Raw genomic sequence first — 24,664 nt, 5'->3', positions numbered from 1 at the left:
CCAATGAAGGCACACAGATCACTGAGATTTAAATATGTTTTGGTGAACTTTGCTGAGCAGACTTCAAAAAAATCTTTTATATCTGTCCTTATTAACTACCACAGTAGCTGCAACATCCTGCTGCTGCGATGCCAAAGTAAGAAATACAACTGCTGTAGAAACCCTACACTCACATAGACACTACATCTATAGAGAAAAATAAAGAAGTAATGAAGAAATGCTGTAAATATGCTTCTATGTAAAAAAAAAAATCATTTTTTCATTTCACAATTTTATTTTGGATTAAAATTTCCTATTCATATGCCTTGGAGTCTGCCTCACCACACAGCACCATTAATGGTCTTATTATGGGGATGAACATCTCATGCAGAATCCAACATAAATTTTAAAGCCTACACAAGACTGTATGGCAAAATATCGACACAAAATTCTAAGAAAACAAAATAGGTTCTGATGGTAAATTTCCTATGCAACTTTTAAAAATTAATTTTGCAGACTTCCTTCCTGGCATCCTGCATACTCTTTATTGTTTGTGCTACCTTTAAAGATTTGGAGCTATGAAACATTAGCCAGTGTGATCTCTTTAAGAGCTCTTGTGCATGACTTCAGTCCCCAATTTCAAGTCCTACTCTAAAAAGAAATAATAGCATTTTGCAAAACATATGGTAAAACAGAACCATTACATAGCAAGATTGTATTGCTGTGAACAAAAGAGTACTTCAGCTTAAATACTCCTCTGCATTATTTGCAATGGAAACTCAAGCTCTCAGCAGCAAGAAAACTTGAGTCAGTTTAACTGCCATCATCAACTAACAGTGAGAACTACACTGCCCCTCTCAAAAGATGATAGGTTATGCAAAGAATCATTAAATAATTTAAAACATTAATAGTAGGCATATTATTTCACAGAAATGGATCAAAGACTTAAATTAGCCACTAAAATCCATATTCTAAAATTCTCAGCAATGGAAGCAACTGCAGCATACAAAGACAACGGAACTGATAAATCAAAAAATTTTTAAGAACTCTCATCACTGAACTTTTGAATTAAAGCGACTAACAGTATACACCCAGCATCTGATTGTTTTGTCTGTGACTGTCAATATACAAAAGATAAATTTGGATGAAAACCTTTATACTTGGGATTAAAAATAAAAATACATACCAACATCCACTCTGTTTCAGTGACAACTATAATAACATATGTATCTGCAAATCTGAGAAATAAAATAGTTCTTGAGGAAAATTACATATGAAAAGGCACTGACTAAAGAATTAAAGTAATAATCTTAAGCACTGACAATGTATTTGGGCAGGTAAGTGATTTTACCTTTTTTTTTTTTGTGACCAATGAACAGAAAGAAAAGCAGGGTGGGGAGGGAACGTGCTTAAACCAGTGAACATGTATGGCTGCTGCTGTGGTTTCACAAACAGGAAAAACATTCAGGATAAAGCAGCAGGCTTAAGCACAATACCAAATATTCATTGCATGATTTGTATCCAGCAGAAAATATCTACCCACTGTTATCCTTTAATGAGGTCAGAGACTAAGACTCCTGTGGTTCCTCCTATCTTGGTCACTAAGCTACCATAGGGTCATCTTCCACTTGAGGGATAAAGGAAGTTGAAAGACAACAGTTCTGTGAACTTTACTGAGTATGCTGTTTAATTGCATTCCTGTCAATCAGTTTATTTTTAAGCCAGCTTCATACCTTACCTCTTTCAACTTCTTCCCCCCTTCCTAGCATCACAGCTTTTGAAATTAAACTTCTACCTATACTCCTTCATGTATTTTTCCTTCTTTATTCTTGAAAAGATATTATATTTTTGTTTGTATCACCCCTACCACTGAATATTGCTTACTTTCTTCTCCCCCTAATGTGCCTTAGTAAGCTCTTCCCTCAGCCCATTATAGGACTTGAAAATGTTTTGATTTTTAGTGGGCAGATGTTCACTTGGATTCAGCAAGCCAGTTTCCCTAAGCACTGTGGGTAGGTTGGCAGGAGAGGGAAAGTGGCACTTGAAGTCCAGCTCCTCTCCCTTTTCTTAACACAGGAATTATGAAGAAGGGTTTTGATAGTCTTGACTTGAATCATAATTAATTTAGGTCTACCACAGAACAACCGATTTTCCCTTTGTTCTCCAGACAGCAACTGAAAGTCACCTATTTGCATCAGTTTCCAACTAGTGCCACTGATGTGCAAACAGGCACCACTGTGTCACTACAGCATGGCTAGGAGCCCTCAAAGCCTTGGAGCCAGCTGCCTGCAGTGAACTGCAAGCAATTCATACCTGCACTGTCATCTACCAGCAAAATGAAGTCTTAATTGGCAAACTTGAGTCTGAAGACTATCTGGCTTACTCCTGTATTTGGCATTAGTAGCCAGCAAAGTAATAATGATCACAGCCTACAGCACAGCGTATTTTGCTTTTGCTGGATAGCACCATCACAGTGATTCCCCTTTCAAATCGCACAGACTAAAAGGAAATTTCTAGTCTGGAAGCGAAAGCATCAGCTCTGGGAAGCAGGTGAGGGAATCTAGACAAAGGCCTGGTAAGAATCGCTGCCTCAAGTTCAGTTTAAAAGAAAAAGTGTTAATCAGAAAAGCCAGCAGAAAAATAGCACCAGAATCAGTAAGTCAGACTCACATCTTCCAGGACTCGGAGGCAGACATGGAGCATGGGACCAATAAAGAAGAGAACATCAAGAGGAAGCCTGCACAGTAAGAAGTATCTAACCATTGTAAGATCCAGAAAAGCAGTGACAATCCGGATGTGTGAACAGATGAGGAGCAGGAGAGCTGGGCTGACGAGGTAAGAATCCAAATACACTTGCTATAAAGGCAAATCCTGTTGTGTTACAACTTCAATAGCGAGAAGAATGCAAAGGACGTTCTACAGGGGACATGTATTAAAAGAATGTTTTCCATTGCTCAGATGTGAGACATGGAGGGAAGCCTAGGTATGTTTTTAAAAAAAAAGCCCCATAGGCAAGGATATGAGAAACGTAAATAGCTCTGCATTTTATTTCAGTCATCTCAGATTTCATAAGCACTAGAAGGTGCTAAAAACAGAGAAATCAATTACTCTTCCTTTTCTTAGAGACCCTTTCTACACGGCTAGAGAAGAAAAGTAGACTCTAGACATGTGCCAGTACTTACATTAAGTATTATTAAAAAAAAGTAGCTTTACAGTTTAGATTTTATAGATTTTTTTTTTTCCTCTCTCTTTTTTTAAAGGAGGGCTGGCTAGCTTAATCTAACTTATCAAACCAAAGGAAATAAACAAGACTATTCATCTGAAGATCTAAAGAAAGAAATAAGATATCTGGAAAAAAATTTCTTGGATTAGTCGAATACTGATGGTAAACAAACAAAAAAACAAACAAACAAACTCTAATAAAAATTAGAGCTACTTATTTATAAGCATATTGTCAAATTTATTAAAATCTGACATTATAAAAATCACATACTGTAATCCCCATTTAAAAATCACTGGTTACCCCTATGGGAAGAGTCACATTTCCAAAATGAAGTAAAACTGTCAAATGCAATATTGTCTTTTTATAAGGCAATTACCAAAACTTAAACTTCTAATAAATAAAAGTTGAAATTTGAGTCGTTGTCTGCTATAGATTATATTAATGATTATCTAAACCATATCCAGTTCTACATCAAGTCATAGCAAGAGCTAAGATGTTTACTTCTTTAAAAACCTGCTTCTCTCATTTTGCAAACGATGATGCAGATAGTACATGAGAATACTGAATATTCTGAATAATGTATTTTGGCAATCTGACGTACTGTCACCGGCTTGAATTTCTAAAAGCAAATTTCCTAGCTGAAGAAATGCTGCATTCAACTTGAAATCCCTATTAAAAATTTAATTTGCTGCAAAGAGTTCATAACGGAACTAAAAATTTACGTATAAGTGAATGTGATCTCAATACATTTGTTGTATGAAAACAGTTTAATCAAAACCAGCATACATTCTTTATAAATGACATAATATTCAGAAGCATATAGTATTATACACATTTCCAATGATAAAACAAGCTGAATGGATTAGATAAATTAAATAGAGGAATGTGAATACTTTTTTGAAACTATTAGAGAATATTTTTATATATGACCAAAAAGCCACAATTCCCCAGTTAAAAAGACTAAGCTGATTAAAACCAAATTAAAAAAAAAAACCCAAACAAAAAAGTGGCATAGACCAAGCCAAATCAGCTACAATTCCTTCCCTCTCTAGCTCAAACAAACTGGAAACCTGATAGCAACAAATGCAAATCAGAGAAACAAGGCAAGGAAGAAAACTGATGAAAGAATGAATGAGAAAAACACAGAGATTGACAGGGAGCTGTGCAAAAGCAATTATAAAAAGGATATACTAAAAGACCCTCAATGTCATGAAGAATTTTAAGAACTGCATTGGTCTGTTAAGTAAGATTGGGCAGAAACATAACAACATAAAGGCAAGGGATATTAGAAAGCCTGTTATATTTTTAATCAATATATTTACACAGCAGATATAAATATCTTCCAGCCCAGTAGTGAATAATAACATTTATAACAGCAGCAGTAGTTAAAATTTTTTGGTTAGTAGGCCCAAAAACCTCACGCTTAGGAACTTGCACAAAAGGAATGACATAGATGGTAAACTGCAAAGAGAATGAACCATCCTCGGCACACAGTCAACTGAGCTGGTTCAATATGCTTTGTTCAAGTGAAAATATGAATTGCAGAAAAAGTATCAGTCAAAAGATCCCAGCTAGAACTACAGAAAGCAGACCATATACACATACAGGACTAGGGACTCTCAGGAAAAACACTCAAGGTTTGGAAAAATGTGAAAGGATGGTGAAAGAACAGATCATCCCAGATAATCATCTAAGATACAGGTTACCACTGTGGTCAAAAAAGCATTGATCATTTAAGGAAAGAATACTAGCAAAAGTAGTGTTTCTGTCAACCCCAGCTTTCTGATGCCAGTAAAAACCATCACTGGGAAACTTCATTCCAAAAGAATTTGGGAAAGCAGGAAAAAGTTGAGAAGAGTCATACTAGTAATCAGAGTAAAGAAGACAAACGGAGGAACTACTATTTAATAAGTAGAAGGCTGACGCCGAATCTGTAAGATTGACTTGTATCTGCCTACAGACAACAAATGCAAGAGAAGAAAACACCCAGATTATCAAGCAAAGGTAAAATAAAATCCAGCAGCTTGAACGTAAGCAAAGCTAGAGAAGAATAAAGGGAAGGCACTTTCCACAATCTATTATTAAGAGCAACAATGGACTTTGACAAAGGCACAATTGAAGGTAATACCTGAGGAAATCCCATTTAAGGAAAAGTATTAAAGCTGATTAAAGTTGGGGAAATCCTATTGCCTGTTTTGTATTGCAAGCCCATGTGACTATCAAAATGATGATGTCTCTTAGTTATTCATGTATTCATAAGCCATAAAGCCAAGGGAGGGAAACTTTTCAGAAAATAAACAAAAGACAACTTAGATTTGGCAGCAGATAATGTTAGTCCCTGTAGCTGAAAACTTACTACTGGCCAGAAGCCCATTTTCCTTTAAGGATATCTAGATGCTTTCAAGCACTGGGATTTCCAAATGCGTTTATTTCAGTCACCTTATTCAGGAAAATATCAAAATCAGCACCACTTTGCCCATTACACTTACTTCCCAGTGAAAGAGCATCGAAATCCAGGCTGAGAACCTGTTCTATTACTACAGATATATTAATTCTATCTTACAGCACAGAGAATAAACATTTCAAAATCCATTTTAAGCAAGTTCTGCAAGAGGAAACAACCTACATTGAGGATTCATATCTGTCTTCACACATTTAGGTATTCACATTGGTAATGCAATGCATTTGGCGCTGTACTAACCTGGGAATACACACAAGTGCTCCCAGAAAGAGCAGGAGATAAATTCAAACAGAGACTATCTACAAAATTATTTTATGTATATAAGGGTGTGTATTTTACCTAAGCATACATATTTTCTTTAATTACAGTTTTCTACATAACCATTAGGGGGTTCTAGCCATGCAAGTCACATTTATTAACGGCAGCATGTCAAATAAGAGTTGACAATTACAGGCTATATCATACACATTATGCCAGATGGTAATGAGCCATACACAAAGGGCCAACCATCCAAAATAATCACACCATTTTCCACAGAAATGTTGAAGAGGTTATGGTTTATTACACAGTGCTCATTAGATATACAGTGGCAGCATTAGCAATTTTTCCTTCATTTGTGTCTCATTTAAGACTCTGCCCCCACAAGCCCATTCGAATTAGTACACAAGGTTAAAATCATTATGGTCAGAGGGAAAAAAAAAATTAAGTTGTATTTTTAGTTTACAATAATGGTGGATCAAAGGTCCCTGGAACCTATTATTCTCTCAACTATTATCTAACACAGGATATGAAAAAGAATGAAATTCACTGTCATTGCCATAAAGGAAGATAGCCTATTTTTAATAAGCAAATTCTGTGTTACTTACTTAATAATACTAAGTGAAAACAACAGCTAGGTTGTGACACAAAACGACAGAAGCCATAAAATTAAAAGTTGAAACTGAACTTTCAACCTTAGCTTTGCACTTTCTCACCTGCATTTCAACTTGCTACTTTAACAGCACGGAAATATTTAACTGTTCAAAAGGCAACTCATCCTTTGGAGCAGGTTGAAAAAACAGTTGTCTCACAACTAGAGCGCCATCTCTGAGGAAGGACATATAAGATGATTTAAAGCACCTTTCTACCCAGCTGCATATGCTGACTTCTAGCTAGAAAATGACTGTTGGAGACATTTATTTTCATGCCTTTTTTGTTTATAGAATGTATGTGGGTGAAAAGATGTAATGAGGCAAACGTGAAAATTTGCCAGAACAAGCAAGGATATGTTTATTGCTTAAAAACATGTCCCCTAGACTTCAAGTGACAGCCGGCATTTGGAAGTCAAAAAACTGTGTAAGAGAGGGAGGGCACTGGACATGCCACCTGACAACACGACTGCAGAGAACTGGCTTTTCAGTCTAAGTTCCTCTTGAGGCATGCAGAAAATCACTCTGAAATCTGGGTCTCACAGCAAGCAGCCACGCGGCTCACAAGGCCAGGGTATCCTTACACCTCCCTGCTGGCCACTCCTGCTGAGCTATTCTGCTGTTACACAAAATGCTGAATTATTCATTCAGACAGATGGCAAAACAGTGAAAAAAAATCAGTCAGTCTGAAAGAGATTACGGGGGAGAAACATGGGACACCTGGACCTGTTCCACAAAGTTACTGGGAGGGAAACATTACCTGCTCAGGCATTCCTGACCTGGTATCCTATATCCCTGGGTGAAGAGGATTTTTCTGAAGATTCAGACAGTCCCAGGGATTAGCATCCTTTCAAATACTTGAGGGAGCCAAACCTGGACTTCCTGAATCGTTAGTGAATACTTAGTGGCTAAAGAACACAGAGCAATGTTAGCAGCACGTCTCCAGTTTGGGAACCCCCTAGATAATTTCCTAGTTAAACTAGCCAACAAATCCCACCCGTGATTTTGCAATTTTCTGAAAGATAATAAAGCATTTTTTATTTAATAGGATCTTAAAAAATAATAATAAAAAGAATCTTACAAAACAAAAAAGAATTCCATTAATTCCAGGCAATGCAAGTCTATGATAACTGAACAGGTACTCTGATAACTAAGTACAGTAAACAGTTTTCTATCAACGACAACAATTTTCATCAAATTGATTCTACTACCTGTCAGTTGTACAGTTCATTTTATTATTGACAAAACTACCTGCCCCAACAAGGTGGCATTTTCACCAGCAGACACCAGCAAATATTAAACAAATATGAAACTTACGCAATGTGAAATGTACACAAGCCCCTGATTAATTATAAAATCCAAAGGGCATCAGGCTAATTTAAAGGCCCAAGCAGAACACAGCAAACACTATTCAGCAGTCTTACAGTTATTTTCACACTAAGTTTCCAGACAATCCAGAGTAAGTTTGAATTCTGTAATGTTAATTCAAAAATGGAAAACCAGTGGCCAATTCCAAGAAAGCCAATCACAAGCAAGCCCACCTCTGCACAACTACCAGTGGCCTAGAAACAACAGAATCATCACTGATTCCTTAAACTGCAGTACTGTGGGTTTTTACAGCTGAAGGTAAAAAATAAGACATTTGAACCCAATGGGATGGCAGAAAAGCAAGACAAAAGAAGAGTTTAAAATGGAGCTAGCTTTACGCTCTTTTTTCATTTACTGAAGTGAGCAAGTTGCAGGTATTTTAATAGGAGTCTAAAAAAGGCAGGATAAGAGGCGAACAAAAGCTTTGGCAACAGTTGCCTTAGAAAAAATGGGATGGTAGGACACATGATGCAAGGAAAGAACATAACTCAGAGCTGAGTAAGGCTTGTTGATAAAAATAAATAATTTAAAAAAAATATCAGAAGATGAGGAATGTACTAATGGATTAATTTGTGGATTGGATGACAGTGCTGTCACCAAAGCATGATGATGGAGAAAATCACTTATTCTGTTATGGAATTACCAAGATTCCTTCTCTTATGACAGCAGCATGTGTCAGGCAGAGTGCTTATGGAAAGACTCTAGGCACAACCCAGGATACCCATCCTTCCAGGGTTATCTAGATTTGTTCTATAGGCCCTTAAAACTAAGTATCCTCCAATTACATCTCATAAATCTATTCTGTAACAAATTTGACATCATGGTTGAAAAATAATTTTGACTATTCTGTGTTTTATTTAACCAAAATATTTAAATACTTGCACTAAAACCAACTGCGAAGGGAAATAAAAGGTCTCACATACAGGTAAGTGGAAGAAACAAGCTGCTAACAATTAATTTTATGACAATTCTTTCTCTTGTATTAGTTGTTCCTCAGCCCTCCAAGAATTTGAAGCATGGCTATCGTATTATCTGCAATGACTATGAGAGGTGGTTTGAACCAACATAACAGAAATTCCCATTCCTGTGTAGTGCAACTACGCACAGACCGCCAGCATGAATTATCACTCCCAGTGTTTCTCTGAAATATCTCTGAAGAGTTTGTCTATAATTGTATTCAATGTAGCTGAAAGTTAAGGTGCAGTAACCATGACATTAAACCTCTGCTACTAATGGCACTTGAAATACAGAGAACCTCTTTATGTGAGAGAAAAGAAGGTAACCTTTTTTATGCAGTGAAGAATGAACACCTGATAAATAAGCAGTCCTGTTAAGAGACTAGATTGTTCATATGTCTAACTGCACAAGAAAAGGCATGAAAAAATACAGTGTGAATCACCAGAACACAGTGTACCAGATAGGGCTGGGGTTTATTTTATATATATAAATATGTATATATTTTATCGCGCTTATATAAATCAGGCTATATATTCTGAAATACCAATAAATATTGAACTCACAGAGGGAAAAAAAATAAAAATCAAACCATACATTGCTTGCACAACCACAGGTACTTCATACCGTCAAGGAAACATGTCCTTCTGAACAGCCGTAACAGCATTTATGTTAGCGATTAAAAGTATGGTTATCACACCTGCTCTCTTCTTCCCTTCTGAACTTTCAATGTTCAGAACTAGATAGGGACATCAATACCATAAATTAAAATGTTTTATTATAGGGACGTTTTTGTTTTTCACAAAGCAGAAGTATGCAGCAGATGGGTAAGGCCTGCTACATACAAGGAAGGAGGCTAATAGCTAAAGGGAGACAGCAGACTTCTCAGAGACCTTGCCCCTTACACCAGGTGTGCTGACAGAACTGCCAGCAGGGAAAGGATAATAAACCTTTTGGAGCAAGGCAATGACTGCTGCTTCTAGGACCATATCAGCATAGTAACAAGCACTTGGTGCTGTTGATGTCTGCAAAGTTTTATCATTATTCTTAGTATATATCCTATGTGGAATATTGAGAAAACATCTTTTGATGACAAAAATAACCTGCTATTGTAACATTGGCGTAATTTCCATCTATTTTTACCTTATTTACAGCAGTTCTATATGGTATCTGCAGATCTCATGCTTTCATTTTTTTGTCCTTTCATCCCAGAATGATTCAATCTACACACTTTAATAAGGTATAAAACACCATCAACCAATTCAAGCAACATTAACCTCTAGTGAGTGATGGTGGAAAGACTGCTATATGCTAATATGCCATCTTCAAGAACAAGCTTAATTTCTGCAGAATTCTTACCTGAGTCCATAAAGTAGGATCCTTTATTGATTGCAGTCACTACTGTAGTTTTGCTAAAATTCAATTTGCTGACTGGAACAGCACATGAGTCTAGCTGAACTTTTTGTACTGGTTTTATTATGTGAGCATCAGAAGCCAGAATGAAATTTCAGCCCTAAGAGACTCACATAAGCTTTCCACAAAACACTGTTTGGTGAAACATAACAATTATGCGAAAGAAATCAGAAATACTGCACAATATGTGAAAAGTTTCATCCCTTTCTGGAAATATTAGATGCAAAATTTACTTGGCTGCATCTTCTCTTTCCACAAAAAGTACACACAAATTTGGCCAAGTCCTTGGAAAAATTAAAAACCGCAACTGCAAATACTTTTAATGGACTTCAAAAGCTGGGCAATCAAGCTCCTAAAATCTCACATGCACTGAACGTGCTTCATAATCATGCTGTCAGTGCTGATCAGAAGTTTTCAATTGCTGCAAACCCTAGAAAAACACATCACCTTTCTGACTTCTTTCGACGGCCCAAGCACCTTCTCAAATACAGCATGTTTAGAATACCATGTTGTATTCATATTCTTGAAATCTTTATCCTTAATTCTCCAACTCCTCATTCCCCTTCTCAAATCACTTACTACTTTCATCATACATGTTTCTAGTAACTTGAATTCAGAATGCAACCATTATCTCCAAATCTGGACATGCTAGTGTTGCAATCCGTCTATACCTAAAATCTCTTATTAATTTAAGTAGCAATTTAACTTTTGTCTTAATCTAATAGCCAAGGTGTAACAAACAAGGACTAACATTCTCCATTCCAATCTATTGAAATACCATCTCATGCCTATTGAAAATGTTTCTGTGAAGATGATTCATTTCTATGAGTCATTTTCATTAGGTTAATTTTTGCTACTGTTCCTTCCACTGCTGCATCAAAAAAAACCCAAACCACTTTCCTTGTGGAGATGAAGATCTACCATACGAAGACATCAGCATGCACTCTTATTTCACAAGTCAATGTCTACTTCAAAAGGAGTCAGCCCCAAAATTTGTTTCTCTCAGTTCAGCTGTCACTCCCTGAAGAAAATTCAGCTTCTGAAATAAGGAATTTCTGATTTTACATTCTTCTCCAGAGTTCAACTTAGAACCCTTTCTTCCCGCCTCCAAAAAGAAAACAAACCAACACAACAACCACCATGTCACGTGGAAGTTTTAGGCAATCTTCTCTTGCTTTTTCATGTTTTTCATATCAAAGAAAAATTATCACCACCTTTAACAATCCTGGCTATAATACTACAGTAAGTGGTAGATTCTCTCTCTTTCCTTGTCTTTTCTCTATCAACCTGTATGCACTCACAGGCCCACTTTTATATTGGAATATATTACAAATATTGAGGATTCTTTGTCCAGCAACACAGCATCCTGTCTACACCACCCACAATAACAGGCTGGGGGGAGGGGGGTGGTTAGTTATTATTTTTTTGCTTTACAAGCATCTCAGAGCTGACAAATTCCACAGGATAATCTACTGAAAATTAGAAGCCAGATACCAATGAAACAACAGAGTTAATTAATTTACTTAATATATAATGTGATCAGGGTCCAGAACATCCTGTTATTTCAAGTGGAAGAGAATGGACGTTGCATGGCCCTTACACAGTCTCCTGAACTCTAAACAAAAAACGATACCTTCTGAGCTAGGAGGGCAATGCTCATTAGCAGTCAGGCCCACTCTTATTTATACTCAATCCCCAAACAATCTGTTACCACCACAGAAACAACATGCTCCCCATATATATTCAGATGCGCCACAGATAATTACATAATTCTATATACATATACTTGTGGAGTATAATGAAGACCACCTCAACTCCATCCCAGCAGATGAAAAATTTTGTAGTATCTTCAGTTACGTTATACCAAAGTACTGACTGAATCATATTAATAAAACTAACACATATGGTAAGCCTTGTCATGCTTCATATTGCTACAATTTTTTGAGTATATTAGAAATTTGTATTGAAACGGAATAACTGTATAGCACAATTTGTCAAGGAAGAAGTTATTAGGTTGTGCTTGGGAACAGGACAGCTGGTACTTCAGCAGATGGGAAAGCATGGGAGATATTTTGGGGTTTGTAGGACAAATAAATTATATAGATACATGTACTTAAGAACTTGCTGTGAAGCTGTTGGTCATACTGACATCATGATTCTGATGAATAAGCAGTCCCCAGAGCTGTTCTGTGCTTTCATCATAGCACTGGTTTACACTTAGGTGATGGCTGGAAATTTCTCTTCACAAATACTATTTTATTTTTTGCAAACAAAACATGAAAGTTCTTAAGCAGAAGTGTATTAAAAGGGAAAGATTTTACAGCAAACCACAAAGAACCGCTCTGGCAAAGTGCTCTGATGCGTGGAGATGCCAGGGAGACTGTGCTAGGTCTTGTTACCTACAGGTCATCAGGCCTGTCTTTGAAAAGTTCCCACTAGGGTGAAGATAGGACTTTGTTGCTCCCACAGCTGCTCCTGACCCACTGCAGAATTTTGTCATTGCTGCAGCATTTTGTATGCTATGCTGCACATTGTGGTAGTCCAGTAGTCACTTCACAAGCAGTGGGAGGAGGAAGCTCCAGGAGACAGCAGGCAGTCTTACGATTTCTCCAAGGTAAGCTATCCCTACCATGCTTTCTGTGATACTGAACATTACTTCCTTTTTTGAAAAGCAAAACAAAACCCCCTTGTAATATACATACTGAGTTTACCTTGCTCAGCTATCTAGTGCTAACCAGACATTCTGAATTAGATTTGAGTCCAGATCTCTGCAGTCTTTCATTAGCTTTAATGCAGTGCCTTTTGATTTATTCCACAGCATAAGGAGAGGACCTTTTCATATTCAACACATAATTGCTGTATTTGCACACACTGTGTATACTGAAAACAATAAAAGTTAATGAAGAAAAGTACTGGTTGTAATGAATTAGTAATATTGTTAGATTTAAGTTTGGAGTTTATTGTTGTAGGTGGAAGATGATCAATACGAATATATAATCAAGTTGTATGTGTTTTTCATCTCCTGAGACTTGTCTTGTAAATGAGATGAAGAATCTCATGGGACTTATCCTACAGAGCAAAAACTAAATAGAATAATTCAGAATAAGAGCTTAGATTTCCTCCCACTGAAACTAAGGTAAAGATACCAAGGATTGGGAAACCAAATTATACGTGCCTTAAAGATTATAAAAGACACCACTGCTCATATTTTGACACACTTTTGCCATTATCTTTCAAACAAATAATTTTGTCAAGAGTACTGTACTTATTAATGTACTTTGATACTGAATATTTTAGGACCATGCATTTTCTCTGCCAGTTAATTAGCTAAGCTTCAAAAGTACATGCTAGCTGGGGTACCACACCTTCACTGAAAGCCAGCTTCCAGAAGACAGGAATAAGAACAGTAGGTCCCAGAGGAAATTATTTTTATGGTAAGAGTCCTAATGTACCCCAGTAAAGGTGAGAACTGATTGTTATGGCCTAATGTTACTATAATTAGACATCAAACACCAATTAGCAGTTCCATTAATAAGATTAATCTCTGCAATATCTGCAGCTGAGACCCAGGGCTTGTGTGCAAGAAGCCAATGTGAATTTAAAGTGCAACAGCTATTCTGCATTAACACTCACAGTTTCAATACTTACACCAGACAAAAGAAAAAAATGCTCTGCCTTCTTTGAGTTTAAAGATGTTCTATCATGACTTACATGACTGATGGGAAGAGATACAATGCAGCATGACTCTCCTGACAGCCACTCCCTTTGCAATGCACCAGGTCAGGATAACCTAATTCAGTTTTCCATTACTGACAAACTCAGACAAATAGTAATGGAAAACCAAACAAAGAAAAACCCAAACAACAAAACAAACAGAAAAAAAACCACCAAACTCTACCTTTTTACAAATATGGAAGCACCCTTCACATAACAGGAGTCCTTGACAGTTCGGCATAATTTATTTACTTCAAAATACAAAGGTAAGAAACAGTCAAATACAGTCCCCCAAGTTACTACACTGTACAGTTCAGAATATGGAAACAGAAAGAAGGGCAAGGTCTGAAGATGAGGTGAAAAGTCACATACTCATGTTCTTTGTGTAGGAAACAAAATAATTTCCATGGTCATTCTTTGATTTTATTTCATCTGAGTTTATTTCATCTTTTACAATAACTTTCCAACAGATAAACCTACACCATGAAAGCCAGAAAGAAGGCTTTTATAACATTTAGTAGCAAAGAGGTCAAGGCAACCTCTAAGTGCCGCTTACACTGTTACAAGACAATTAATCTCACCTTCACCAAAATCTACACGTTTGCCATGGCTTATTAGCCAAGAGGCTTTGTAACGGATTTGCATTTTCCTTTCTTCCTTTTAAAGGGAGACTATCTGATGCTTTGTGTGGAATTATTAATTAATCAAATAGAGCTTTTGGAGACACATTTCAGTTGGAAAGCATTTAAATGATTACTAAACATTACAAACACCTTTAAGCTAGTCTACAGTAGAAAGAATTTGCTGGCAAAATTTGACTGGTGAGGTGAGCAAGTGAAGGTACAGCCTGCACAGTAAAAGACCTCTTTTGCAGGGTAACATTTACCTGCTCCTAAACAAGAAGGTAGCCCTTCGTTATTATAGTCATCTGCTCCAACTGGAGATTTGACAGTCTGCTGATTCAAGATCAGCATTACCATCTCTCAGCTGTTAGGCTGTATTCACAAGGACAGGACAGAGACTACTTGCCAGTATCTGGAGCTCTCAGGGATTGCAGAGCCCAGAGTATGCATCCTCATGGAGTATTCTGTTTATCACGCAAAGTGTAACACCTTTTACATTTTTTTTTCCAGGTGTACTCACACCTCATACACTGTTATGCTAAATACACAGAGTATTGCCATTTCAGATTCCTCTCAACCATAAAATCCCTGCTCAGCAGCAGTCCAGGACACATGCAAAAGTAAAACCAACAAACCAATGTTCATTTGTGTATATCTGTGCAGACTGCAAGTCTCAAAACATACTATTAACCACTATACAACCTCTGCACTTTTGACTATGCTAGTCCATATTTATCTTTACAAACTGAAGTTGTCCAAGGATCATCAGTCACATAGCTTCAATTCCCTGGAGGCAGCCTGATTGTTTTTCATGCGTACAGCAATTAAAGACTGCTCTAACAAGCACAGCATCACCTCTGCGACACCTGCCATGGCATGGGTTTTGGAGAAAGAACAGATAGAGCTGCAGATGGCGAGCTGTCACCTATGAGAAATGGAAGAGATTCCTAGTGTCCCCACTAATATACAGCAACTTTTGGTGGCATATCCCTAAAACAGACAAGACCTCTAAGCTTGTGATCTCACTATAAGTGTTGACACAGCCCACGTTACTAATTCTGACAATCTGGGATGGAAAGCTCTTTGGATATTTCATCTCTCAGATGACCTTATGGACACCTAACAGGCTAGATTATGCCAGAATCAGTGTGGCCTCTCGTGAGCTACACAGCAACTACAGCATTAAAAAAAAAAAAAAGAGCATGAGGCCACAGACAGGGCATAGAAAGTTCATTCATCTGTTTAAAACACATTCTGATTATCACCATATGCAGACTATGCTCTTGAAAGACCTGACTTTCATGAAGAAAGCTAGACGAGTCTGACCTCATTGCTGGAGATTGGTCTACAGACCTGAGATCCCTTCCAACTTGATTTATCCTGCGAACCCAGATGTACTATCAGCAGCATCTGGTTTACCCTGAAAAGAGGGTAACAAAAGGTTGTACTTCCTCTGAAAATGGTGGAAAGCTCTTTGGAATCCAGGGGAAGGAAATTAAGGTAAAGCTTTGGTTTAATATCTAGAAAAGCTGCGAATAAGCTAGATGGAGCTGCAAAGGGACAGAGCAATATGTCCTCTGTGCTCAGAATGACACCTACCTGTCTGACTGCTTTGCAACCAAAAAAACTTCCAGCGGAAAAGAAACTAATAGATGAATAAACCCTCTGGTTAAGATGGGGTATTTCCTGGAGACCTTTAAGTTGCAGACCAATGTTCCTTTAGAGAAGGTGAGAACAAGATGACTTTGGCATAGCCACAATAACAAAGACCATGTGAAATCCAACTGTGTGATCAGTGTGTGTCTGTCTGCAAAAAAGGGTAACCAGGGCTCTTAAGAATTACTACTGGAATCCAATCAGCAAAAGATCCACCACCATAACAAGGAATTGGCATCTACTGCTATCTTCTACCTAAACTGGGATTTTGTGGCAAGCAACATGAATGCTGGTTCCAAAATTGTTTCTAAAACATCAAGTAAAAGGAATATATGTTCATAATCACTGTCACTACAGTATTACCACCACTCTTTCAAGTAGCAGGAAGAACTGAAATTCAAAGACAAGTTTATCCAGTGAGTATCATTGTCTTGTAGGAAAGCATGTTCATCTTGCAAGAGAGTAACTCCTGGAGCTTTAAAGGCCAGCTGCACCATTCTGTGAGTGAAGAGGCAGGGACAGAGGCCAGTATTGATAATATCAACCCAGAAATCTGTTTGCTGGATTTACCAGGTTTTAGTACAGATCTCAAATAGTACTTTCCATATTCCATTCCACACACAGGCACACACTTGCTGAGTTTGGTAGAGTAGAAAGGTCTTCGCCTGTCAACAACCATAGGATTCACCAGTATGAATACCCTGGAAGATTTGACTGAAAAAAATACAGATTTTTAAGCCTCTGACAAGCACCCAAGGAAATCTGCAGAGCTGACTCAATGGATGCCAGCACCAGAGGGTATTTTTGACATTGGTACTAATGGCAAAAAGAAGAAAAAAAAAAAAAAAAGAAAAAAGAAAAAAAAAACCAGGCAAACCATGAGAGAGAAGAAAATAACTTGCTGTATTAGAGCCAAGGGTACTGAGGCCTGAAGAGATGGTGTAATTTTGTTCTTTGATGTTACTTACATTTTAAGCTGCAACAGAGGCTGTGTCAGGAATTCATTACTTAATATAAAGCCAAGGAGATTTCTCAAGTCCCCAGCCAGTAGTATCTGGCAGTGCCAGACATGAACAGAAAAAGATGCCCCTTTTGGGTATTTAGTGAAAGGACCCAAGCCAGTCTTGATATTTTCAACTAGAAGAATCTAGCTCCAATTATGAAGCATAAAGCTGTAAGTGTTCAGAAGCAGTGTGATCCTGGAGCTTTAATTAAAAACCTCACTTCCAGCAGCAATGGAGAAAACCAGTAAGCTGCATACTTAACTATCTGAGTGATTTTTGTCCTGAAAGAAGGCAAGAGAGTGTCAGACTAGTATAATCACCGGTTAGGAAATGGTCTTATGAAAAAAACCTCTTATGAAACTCTAGGCTCTTGTGTCACATCTAAGATGTTCTCTAATACTATTATCATGATAAATTATCATTACTTAGATTCCACCTAAACCCAAAAGTGAGTTCTGCTTTCTCTTTGGCACAGGAGTAGGAAGGAGTTTCAAGGGAATACGGGATGTATGCTTTGCTTGAGTATAGGCAATGACATCAACCCTTACATGATATTACATGCATATGCTGTAGGGAGCGCTGCACTTCATCATTACATTTGCAATGCTTCCATAGCCAAAGAAATGCCTTCCTAAAGATTAAGAGAACAGCAGAAAGTTTCAACTTTAGGAGGTCTGTCCAGCAGTCGAAATAGAACTGTTTATCATAGAATCATAGAATCATTGAATCGTTAGGGTTGGAAAGGACCTTAAGATCATCTAGTTCCAACCGCCCTGCTGTGGGCAGGGACACCTTACGTTAAATCATATCATCCAAGGCCTCGTCCAACCTGGTCTTGAACACTGCCAGGGATGGAGCATTCACAGCCTTCCTGGGCAACCTATTCCAGTGCCTCACCACCCTAACAGGAAAGAATTTCCTTCTTATATCCAACCTAAACTTCCCCTATTTAACCCGTTACCCCTTGTCCTGTCACTGCAGTCTCTAATGAAGAGTCCCTCTCCAGCTACTTCATCCCCTTTTGGGATCACTGGTGCTGAGCTGGAAGCAAAGCCAGGTTCTTTTTCCCACCAACAGGAATACAACCAGATTGCTGGCAACCTGATAGTGAGGTGGCTGCACAGAGTAAAGCATGCCAAGCAGGCTTTTACAACACTTCCCCCCTTATCTTCAGCATGGCTCTTAAGGCAACCAGCAGTTACTATGATATTCTTGCACACAATGACCCCCACGCCCCCAGTTTAATGTGCAAATTAAGTGCTAAAGCTGGAGGCAATGCTGGCCAGAGGCAGCACCATATAACTATATTAGCCCTATTCCTGTAACTACCTAAATTGTAATCCTCATTATTCTGGAAAAGATTGCTCTCTGGTAGCAGGCATCATTTTTGTTCCATTGTGTACCAGTAAAACACAGATGCCAGCTAAGCAAATACCTAATCTATTTTTATACACATAGGTCAATTGTCCCATGAACTGACATATATAGAGAACAGAGAATAGGATTAAAACCCATTTTTGTGCTATCCCAAATTCAGCTCTCGGTGTCTTTCTGTTTTAATTGTGGTTATTGTATTGCTTGCTTATATTGTGATTTAGGAACATAAAACAGGGAGGTTATGCAGAACACATCAGTTTCCAGGATGAAAAAGTCCACCATGTTTCTTTGTGCTTTTTTAAGTTAAATAATTATCATACTGTTACATACTCCTGGTCACAGATTGCACATTTAGTGCAGTACCAGATATAGTGAACTGATGTAACCTGGCTATTCACTGTGGACTGAATATTTAAAGAGAGCACAAGAGCTGGTTCCAACATAAACAGTGGGAAAAGAAAGACTGGGCTGGTGCAATTGCTGACAACTACTGGAACAAATTAGCTCATGCTCAGATTTCACGAATACAATTAATTAATCACTACTAAGTACCCTAAAATCAAGTGAGCCATATCCCAGCTAATAGTCCACAACATAACGCTCACATCACGTATCAGGCAATGAAGATGCTCATTACAGCGCCAGAACTAGTGTTTCCAGAAAAATATTACATATAAAGATGAAGTAATTATATGGCATGGCAACAAAAAGAGCTGTAGAGTTTACAGCTGAGCTGAATATCTCTAAGAATCTGTTTCCAAAAAATACTTTTCAAAGCTGGAGACATATGAACAATAAAGTATTAGGCATATTTCTTCAGATCACTGAGGGATATACTTTGCCTTTGATATATACATCTAATATATACACCGTAACCAGGAGAGCAAACAAAAATGTACTAATGGAAAACAATGTCCTTTTGCTCTTATTCAGGAGAAAGCAGTTTGTAGAACACTATTTATAATACATAAAACAATCACAAAAGCCCTTTAAGATCACAGTTTTACAAGCTGCCTGTTCTCTTAGTTTTATACAATGGAGAAATCAAAATCCGAAAATAGACTCACGTTTAAGAGCATATTTGGAAAAGTACCTTAGATAAAGAAAGCAGTCTAAAGTCAAAGACAAAGCCCATCATGACCTCAGCAGAGGGCAAGAAATGCCCGCTATGGCACAAAACGAATCAACACACTGGCATTCTCCTAGTGTGCAGCAGTTTGCCCATATTTACACAATGCTACAGACTTAGTGTCATTGAAAATATATTTAAAATAATAACTCCACGGCTATCACTTTTGCAGACAGTAATGAACCTTAAGTGAACCTGTGTGTATATTCAAAAGTGCTTAATTTTTGGAGTACCTTTGTAACTCTGAACTAGTTATTATAATGGCTATTGACTTGCTCAAATTTAAGATTATTAAGCTAGATTTTCAGCTGGTTGAACTGGCATAGTTCCAATGATGTCCATTTACATCAAATGGCTCATTATTAATTCAAGGTTTTATTTGCTCCTTAATGAATACTTTCACTAGTCACCTTCCCAACGGCAGCTTTAAATGCTCAAACATTACCTCCGTGGTCAGAATTATCATACTCAAGAATTTACTTATCAAAAAATAATGCTTTTTCTCTCCTTCTATGAGACATACCTAAGATAAGCTTTTTTAATCATTTACCAAAAAAAACTAAAATACCTCCTGTGCCATAACTGACTAGAATTATGCTTACGTACAGCTTCATTTGCATATAAACATAAAAACTTTACAACCCTAAAGGGACATTAAGGATGAAACAAAACAAGAATGGAATTAAACAGCTAAATGGACAACAGAGCCCTCCATAACAAGCCTCTTTTGCAGCCTCATCTTTTTCCTTACTTATTGTTATTTCTGTCTGTACCCATTCACACATTTTTCATCTCTGTTATTTTAAGATACTACATACATTTTAACATCTTTGTTTGGTCTTTCAATTTTACAGTGCTATCTCTGCACTTCTAAAACAAATGAGGATACAAACACTTCACTAAGTTTGTGCATCTTCATTTAATACATCACAGTGGTCAGAAATACAATTGCCTGAAATATGACTGACTGTTCTCCCACCCAATCAACACTCGATATTTTTCACAACGATTTCAAAAATTCAAATTTTACAATTTTTCAACCAAATCTCACTCATTACCTCAGTGGAACAGTTAGCTGTCAAACACACAAAGGAGAGCAGCCACTCTCTTTTGAGTTCTGCTGTTACTAGCATTAAGTAATTTAGTTTAAATGCCTAAAAAAAATATTCAGGAATTCAATGAAGTTGAATTACCTCAGTGAGAACCTGAGAAACCTCAACGGTAACCTCAGTAATTCTGTTGCAAATTGTGGGAGGTAAAGACTTTATTTAAGCTGCTTTTTTTTTTGTGAGAAAATATCCTTCTAAAGGTCTACAGCAAAATCTACATGCTCAGTGAAACCAACGGGTATTCCACAAGACTGGCAATCTGACTGAAATTTCTAGTGAGTATGTGTACTTGAGTAACACTGGAGTAACTCAAACTGAAAATATTTTAGCATCTTTACTTTTCTGATTGTGAGTACCACTTACCAAATTTTCAAATAACTATCTTGACCCAAATATATTTTATCTGGTTGTGCCCCAAAGCCATAATTAAGATATAAGCATGGATATTGTAACAGCTATACAAAAATTAGGAAATAGTTTTCACCATGGAAAGCATGAGGAACAAAGTTTTGTGATTAGGTAAATACTTATTTTCCTTAATGGCTGAGCAGGAAACTTAAGATGCCTTGATACTACCATGAAGTTGCCCATCAAATGTACTTTGGTGTATCTTGCTAAAAAATGTTACTACATACCTGGAATAAATTCCACTGACCATGCTGTGCTGGAAAGAGATGTCTGCTGTGCTGGGTCCAGCAGCTTTGGAAATAAGCAATACGACCAAGCCTCGCATCTGTAAGTTATTTCGGCTATCATATACAAAACTCCTAAAAAAAAGGACAGAAGAAAAAAAAAAAAAAAATCATGTTTTCACAATCTACTTTCACTGGCCATACCATAGTGGAAAGAAAAACGCAGACCTCAGTCTGCCATCATTTCATCAACTCTTTAATATTCACATTTACATGGAAATAAGCAACAACTATGAATCCTAAACAAAAGAACTGTTTCAAATCTTGCACGTGTAAATTTGGAGTCAAAAAGAAACTGCCACCAAATATGTATCTGTTGAAAGCAATTCTAAATGACCACTTAGGTACACCACCTCAGAAATCAACTTATTTCAAAGCAAGCTTAGTTTTCCTTTTTGACTAATGTCTCCAATTGCATTCTTTCTTTGTCAAATGCTTTCTAGTTCACATGTTCATCGATTAGGCTAAATCACTAGAAGAGAAGACGACACATTCCAGATGCTATTAAATTTCTAAACTTATTTCCAATAAATAAGAGCCCTTATCTCTGATATAATAGAAATTATTTGTTAAAATAAATCATACAAAGAACTACATCACAGATTACCAAGCACTTCAACTCATTTTATTCCAGAGTATAATTTTGAAGGAAATCAAAACAGAACTGTCTTTGCAACATCTGAATTAAAATTTAAGATGTTGATCTTGGAAGTGTTTCAACAAAGAAAACAGTGGATGCAACCTAAGATTTCATCTGGATTTTTTCATTACATCTACACCACTTTACAAGGCAAGAATACCTTCAGTATACTATTTCATTTACATGGACACATAAACATTAACAAGTCATAATTTAAATGGCTCCCTTCTGTGTGAAAGTTCCTCTGCTACTGCAAATAAAATCTTGACTTTTTTTCTTGAGTCTTTACAGCCTGTTCTACAGTGACAGGAAAAAGGTCCAAACTATATGCTCTAGGAGGAGAATGGTAGGGTCCACCTAGGGAACTGGTGCTAGACAGCTACTGAGCTTGAACTGGAGCTAGAGAGCTACTGAGCTTGATCTTCACACCTGCATTGATTTGAAGTGAATACTTCCTTCTTCACAGAAGCCCTGAGCTCAGACTCTGTGCAGCTACATCCTAGAAATGCCACTAGCAATTAACATTAAGAGGAGGCCAGCGTGGCTTTCTACAACTCACATTTGTAGCCGTGGGAGGGTCTAATTAGCCAAACAAGGCCATGACTTCTTGCCCACATCCTATTTGCTTCATCTGCAGACTATCAGGATGCTCACCCAGGACAAGTTAGGTGTGACATGTAAGCCCAGTAGCACAGCATGCCAGACTCCAGCAAAATGCTCTCCACTTACTTGGTAGAGAAAGTACCAAGTTCTGCTGAAGTTCCAAGAAAGAGTGTAAGTGTATATGGCTTCAGACAGTTATAGAGTTGGGCTGAACTAAGCTGAGGTTCTAAGAACTAAGTGGATACCAACAGGCACAGACAAAGCTGAAATTTAGCCAAAAGCAAGCACCAGCCACCAATCTTAATCTACAATAATGCAATTAAGCATTAGACTCTCAACAAAGCACTAAAATGCAAAAAGCAATTAATACATTACCTTGCTAGCTATCTTAAAATAAACTGATTAATATGTTTCTGAAAATTAGGAGAACATGGGTGATCAATATTTTAGTGGAAGACATTCAGCACAGGTTTTAGCACTTTAGTTAAGGCTCAAGTTCTTGAGGAGAAACCACAGAGCCACCAGATCCCACTTCTTTGATCCTCAAAGAGCCTTTAAAAAAAGCCAAACCAAACAAACAGAAAAACCCCAAAACCAAACAAACAAAACATCCAAACAAAAACACCAAACCCCAGCAACAATCCTGACTAAACCAGCCTAAAAAACAGTGAAAGGAAGATGCTATATATAAGGGCTCACTTCCCTAAGCAAAAGTGATTTCTTGAAGATCAGTCCCCCAGTACTTCCCAACCACTCAAGCCTAAGAAAGTCTGCACAGCTCAGGTCTCTTCCCAAGAGCACACACTGCAGTCCTACAATGGGAACCTTTATTCTTTTTATGAGGTACATATAGTGAGGGAATTTGAGGAGGGGACAGCTGCTTGCCTTCATCATATTGTGAATTTATAACTTGCATACCTTTATTCTCACCAAGTAGAGAAATAAATAGTTCTTTTCTTACCATGTTCCAATCTACAGTTAACAGAACGTAGCCAAAACAGTTAAACACTGAAAACTCTACATAGATTTCTAAAGTCAGAGCCACAGTGAACATCAAACTACACAGGAAAAAAAAAAAAATACATATAATGAATAATATATAGCGTGTGTACATCCTGTATACAGAATTCCTAATTGTTTGTGGTGGTGTAAGTACTTCTCTGGCTTGAACTTCAGTTGACCACATTACTCACAACCACATAGGTTATGCAGATGATGCAACTATGCACAAATGTATTTCTTCAACACTATTTACAATTCCATTATTTTTAAAGAACAGTGGTTTTTGGAAAAAAGTTGCTTTTTTCTACATACGTATGATGGTAAAAGGAAAGCACCTTATTAAATGTATGATCCTTTGAGAATTGAATAACACTTTTTTTTTTCTTAAGAAAGAAACGAAAATGTAGCAAATTATGGGTGATACTTTTAACAATCAGGACACTTTGGTTTTTCATGCCTGGTGCTCTACAGCTTGCCAAGACACAAACTATTACAGAGGCAGAGAAGAAAGGTGTTCACCACAGGATCATACAGCACTGGCTTAAAATAAGCCACTGCCTAAACAGACACCACTAGAAGTGAAGCACTACAGTACTTTTACCTGCTTCAGACTGGGGGAGGAACAGAAGAAAATTACCTGTGCTGAATATACTCAAAACGGTTTCATAGCAATAGTAAGAACAAGTGTTCAAGAGCTGTTCAGGGGGCTTGAGACACCACTAGCAAGGAATGCCTTGCATTCTTAGCAGAAAATTATTAATGAGAAGTGCAGCTGTGGGTGGGAGGGAAGAACAGGACATAAAAATCAG

The 24,664-nt window shown here is 37.3% G+C and overlaps 1 protein-coding gene across 3 annotated transcripts in view; it reads right to left on the bottom strand.

The window, feature by feature from the left end:
* The window catches only part of PDSS2 (decaprenyl diphosphate synthase subunit 2), a 121,154-nt gene that overhangs the window by 51,274 nt on the left and 45,216 nt on the right, over positions 1-24,664 (bottom strand). For 2 of the 3 annotated variants that reach the window (XM_061460203.1, XM_061460201.1), the window contains exon 2: positions 21,554-21,685. The exons of the other annotated variant lie outside the window; for it this stretch is intronic. In XM_061460203.1, coding sequence (XP_061316187.1) covers positions 21,554-21,685 — 132 coding nt within the window. The remainder of the gene's footprint in view (positions 1-21,553; positions 21,686-24,664) is intronic. 3 annotated transcript variants of the gene reach the window in all.

Source organism: Pezoporus flaviventris, unplaced genomic scaffold (assembly GCF_033815535.1).
Source record: "Pezoporus flaviventris isolate CSIRO_AGI_PZ_B2104156 unplaced genomic scaffold, CSIRO_AGI_Pfla_v1 ptg000031l, whole genome shotgun sequence".
Lineage (NCBI taxonomy): Eukaryota > Metazoa > Chordata > Aves > Psittaciformes > Psittacidae > Pezoporus > Pezoporus flaviventris.
This window is presented reverse-complemented; position numbering and strand designations above follow the sequence as displayed.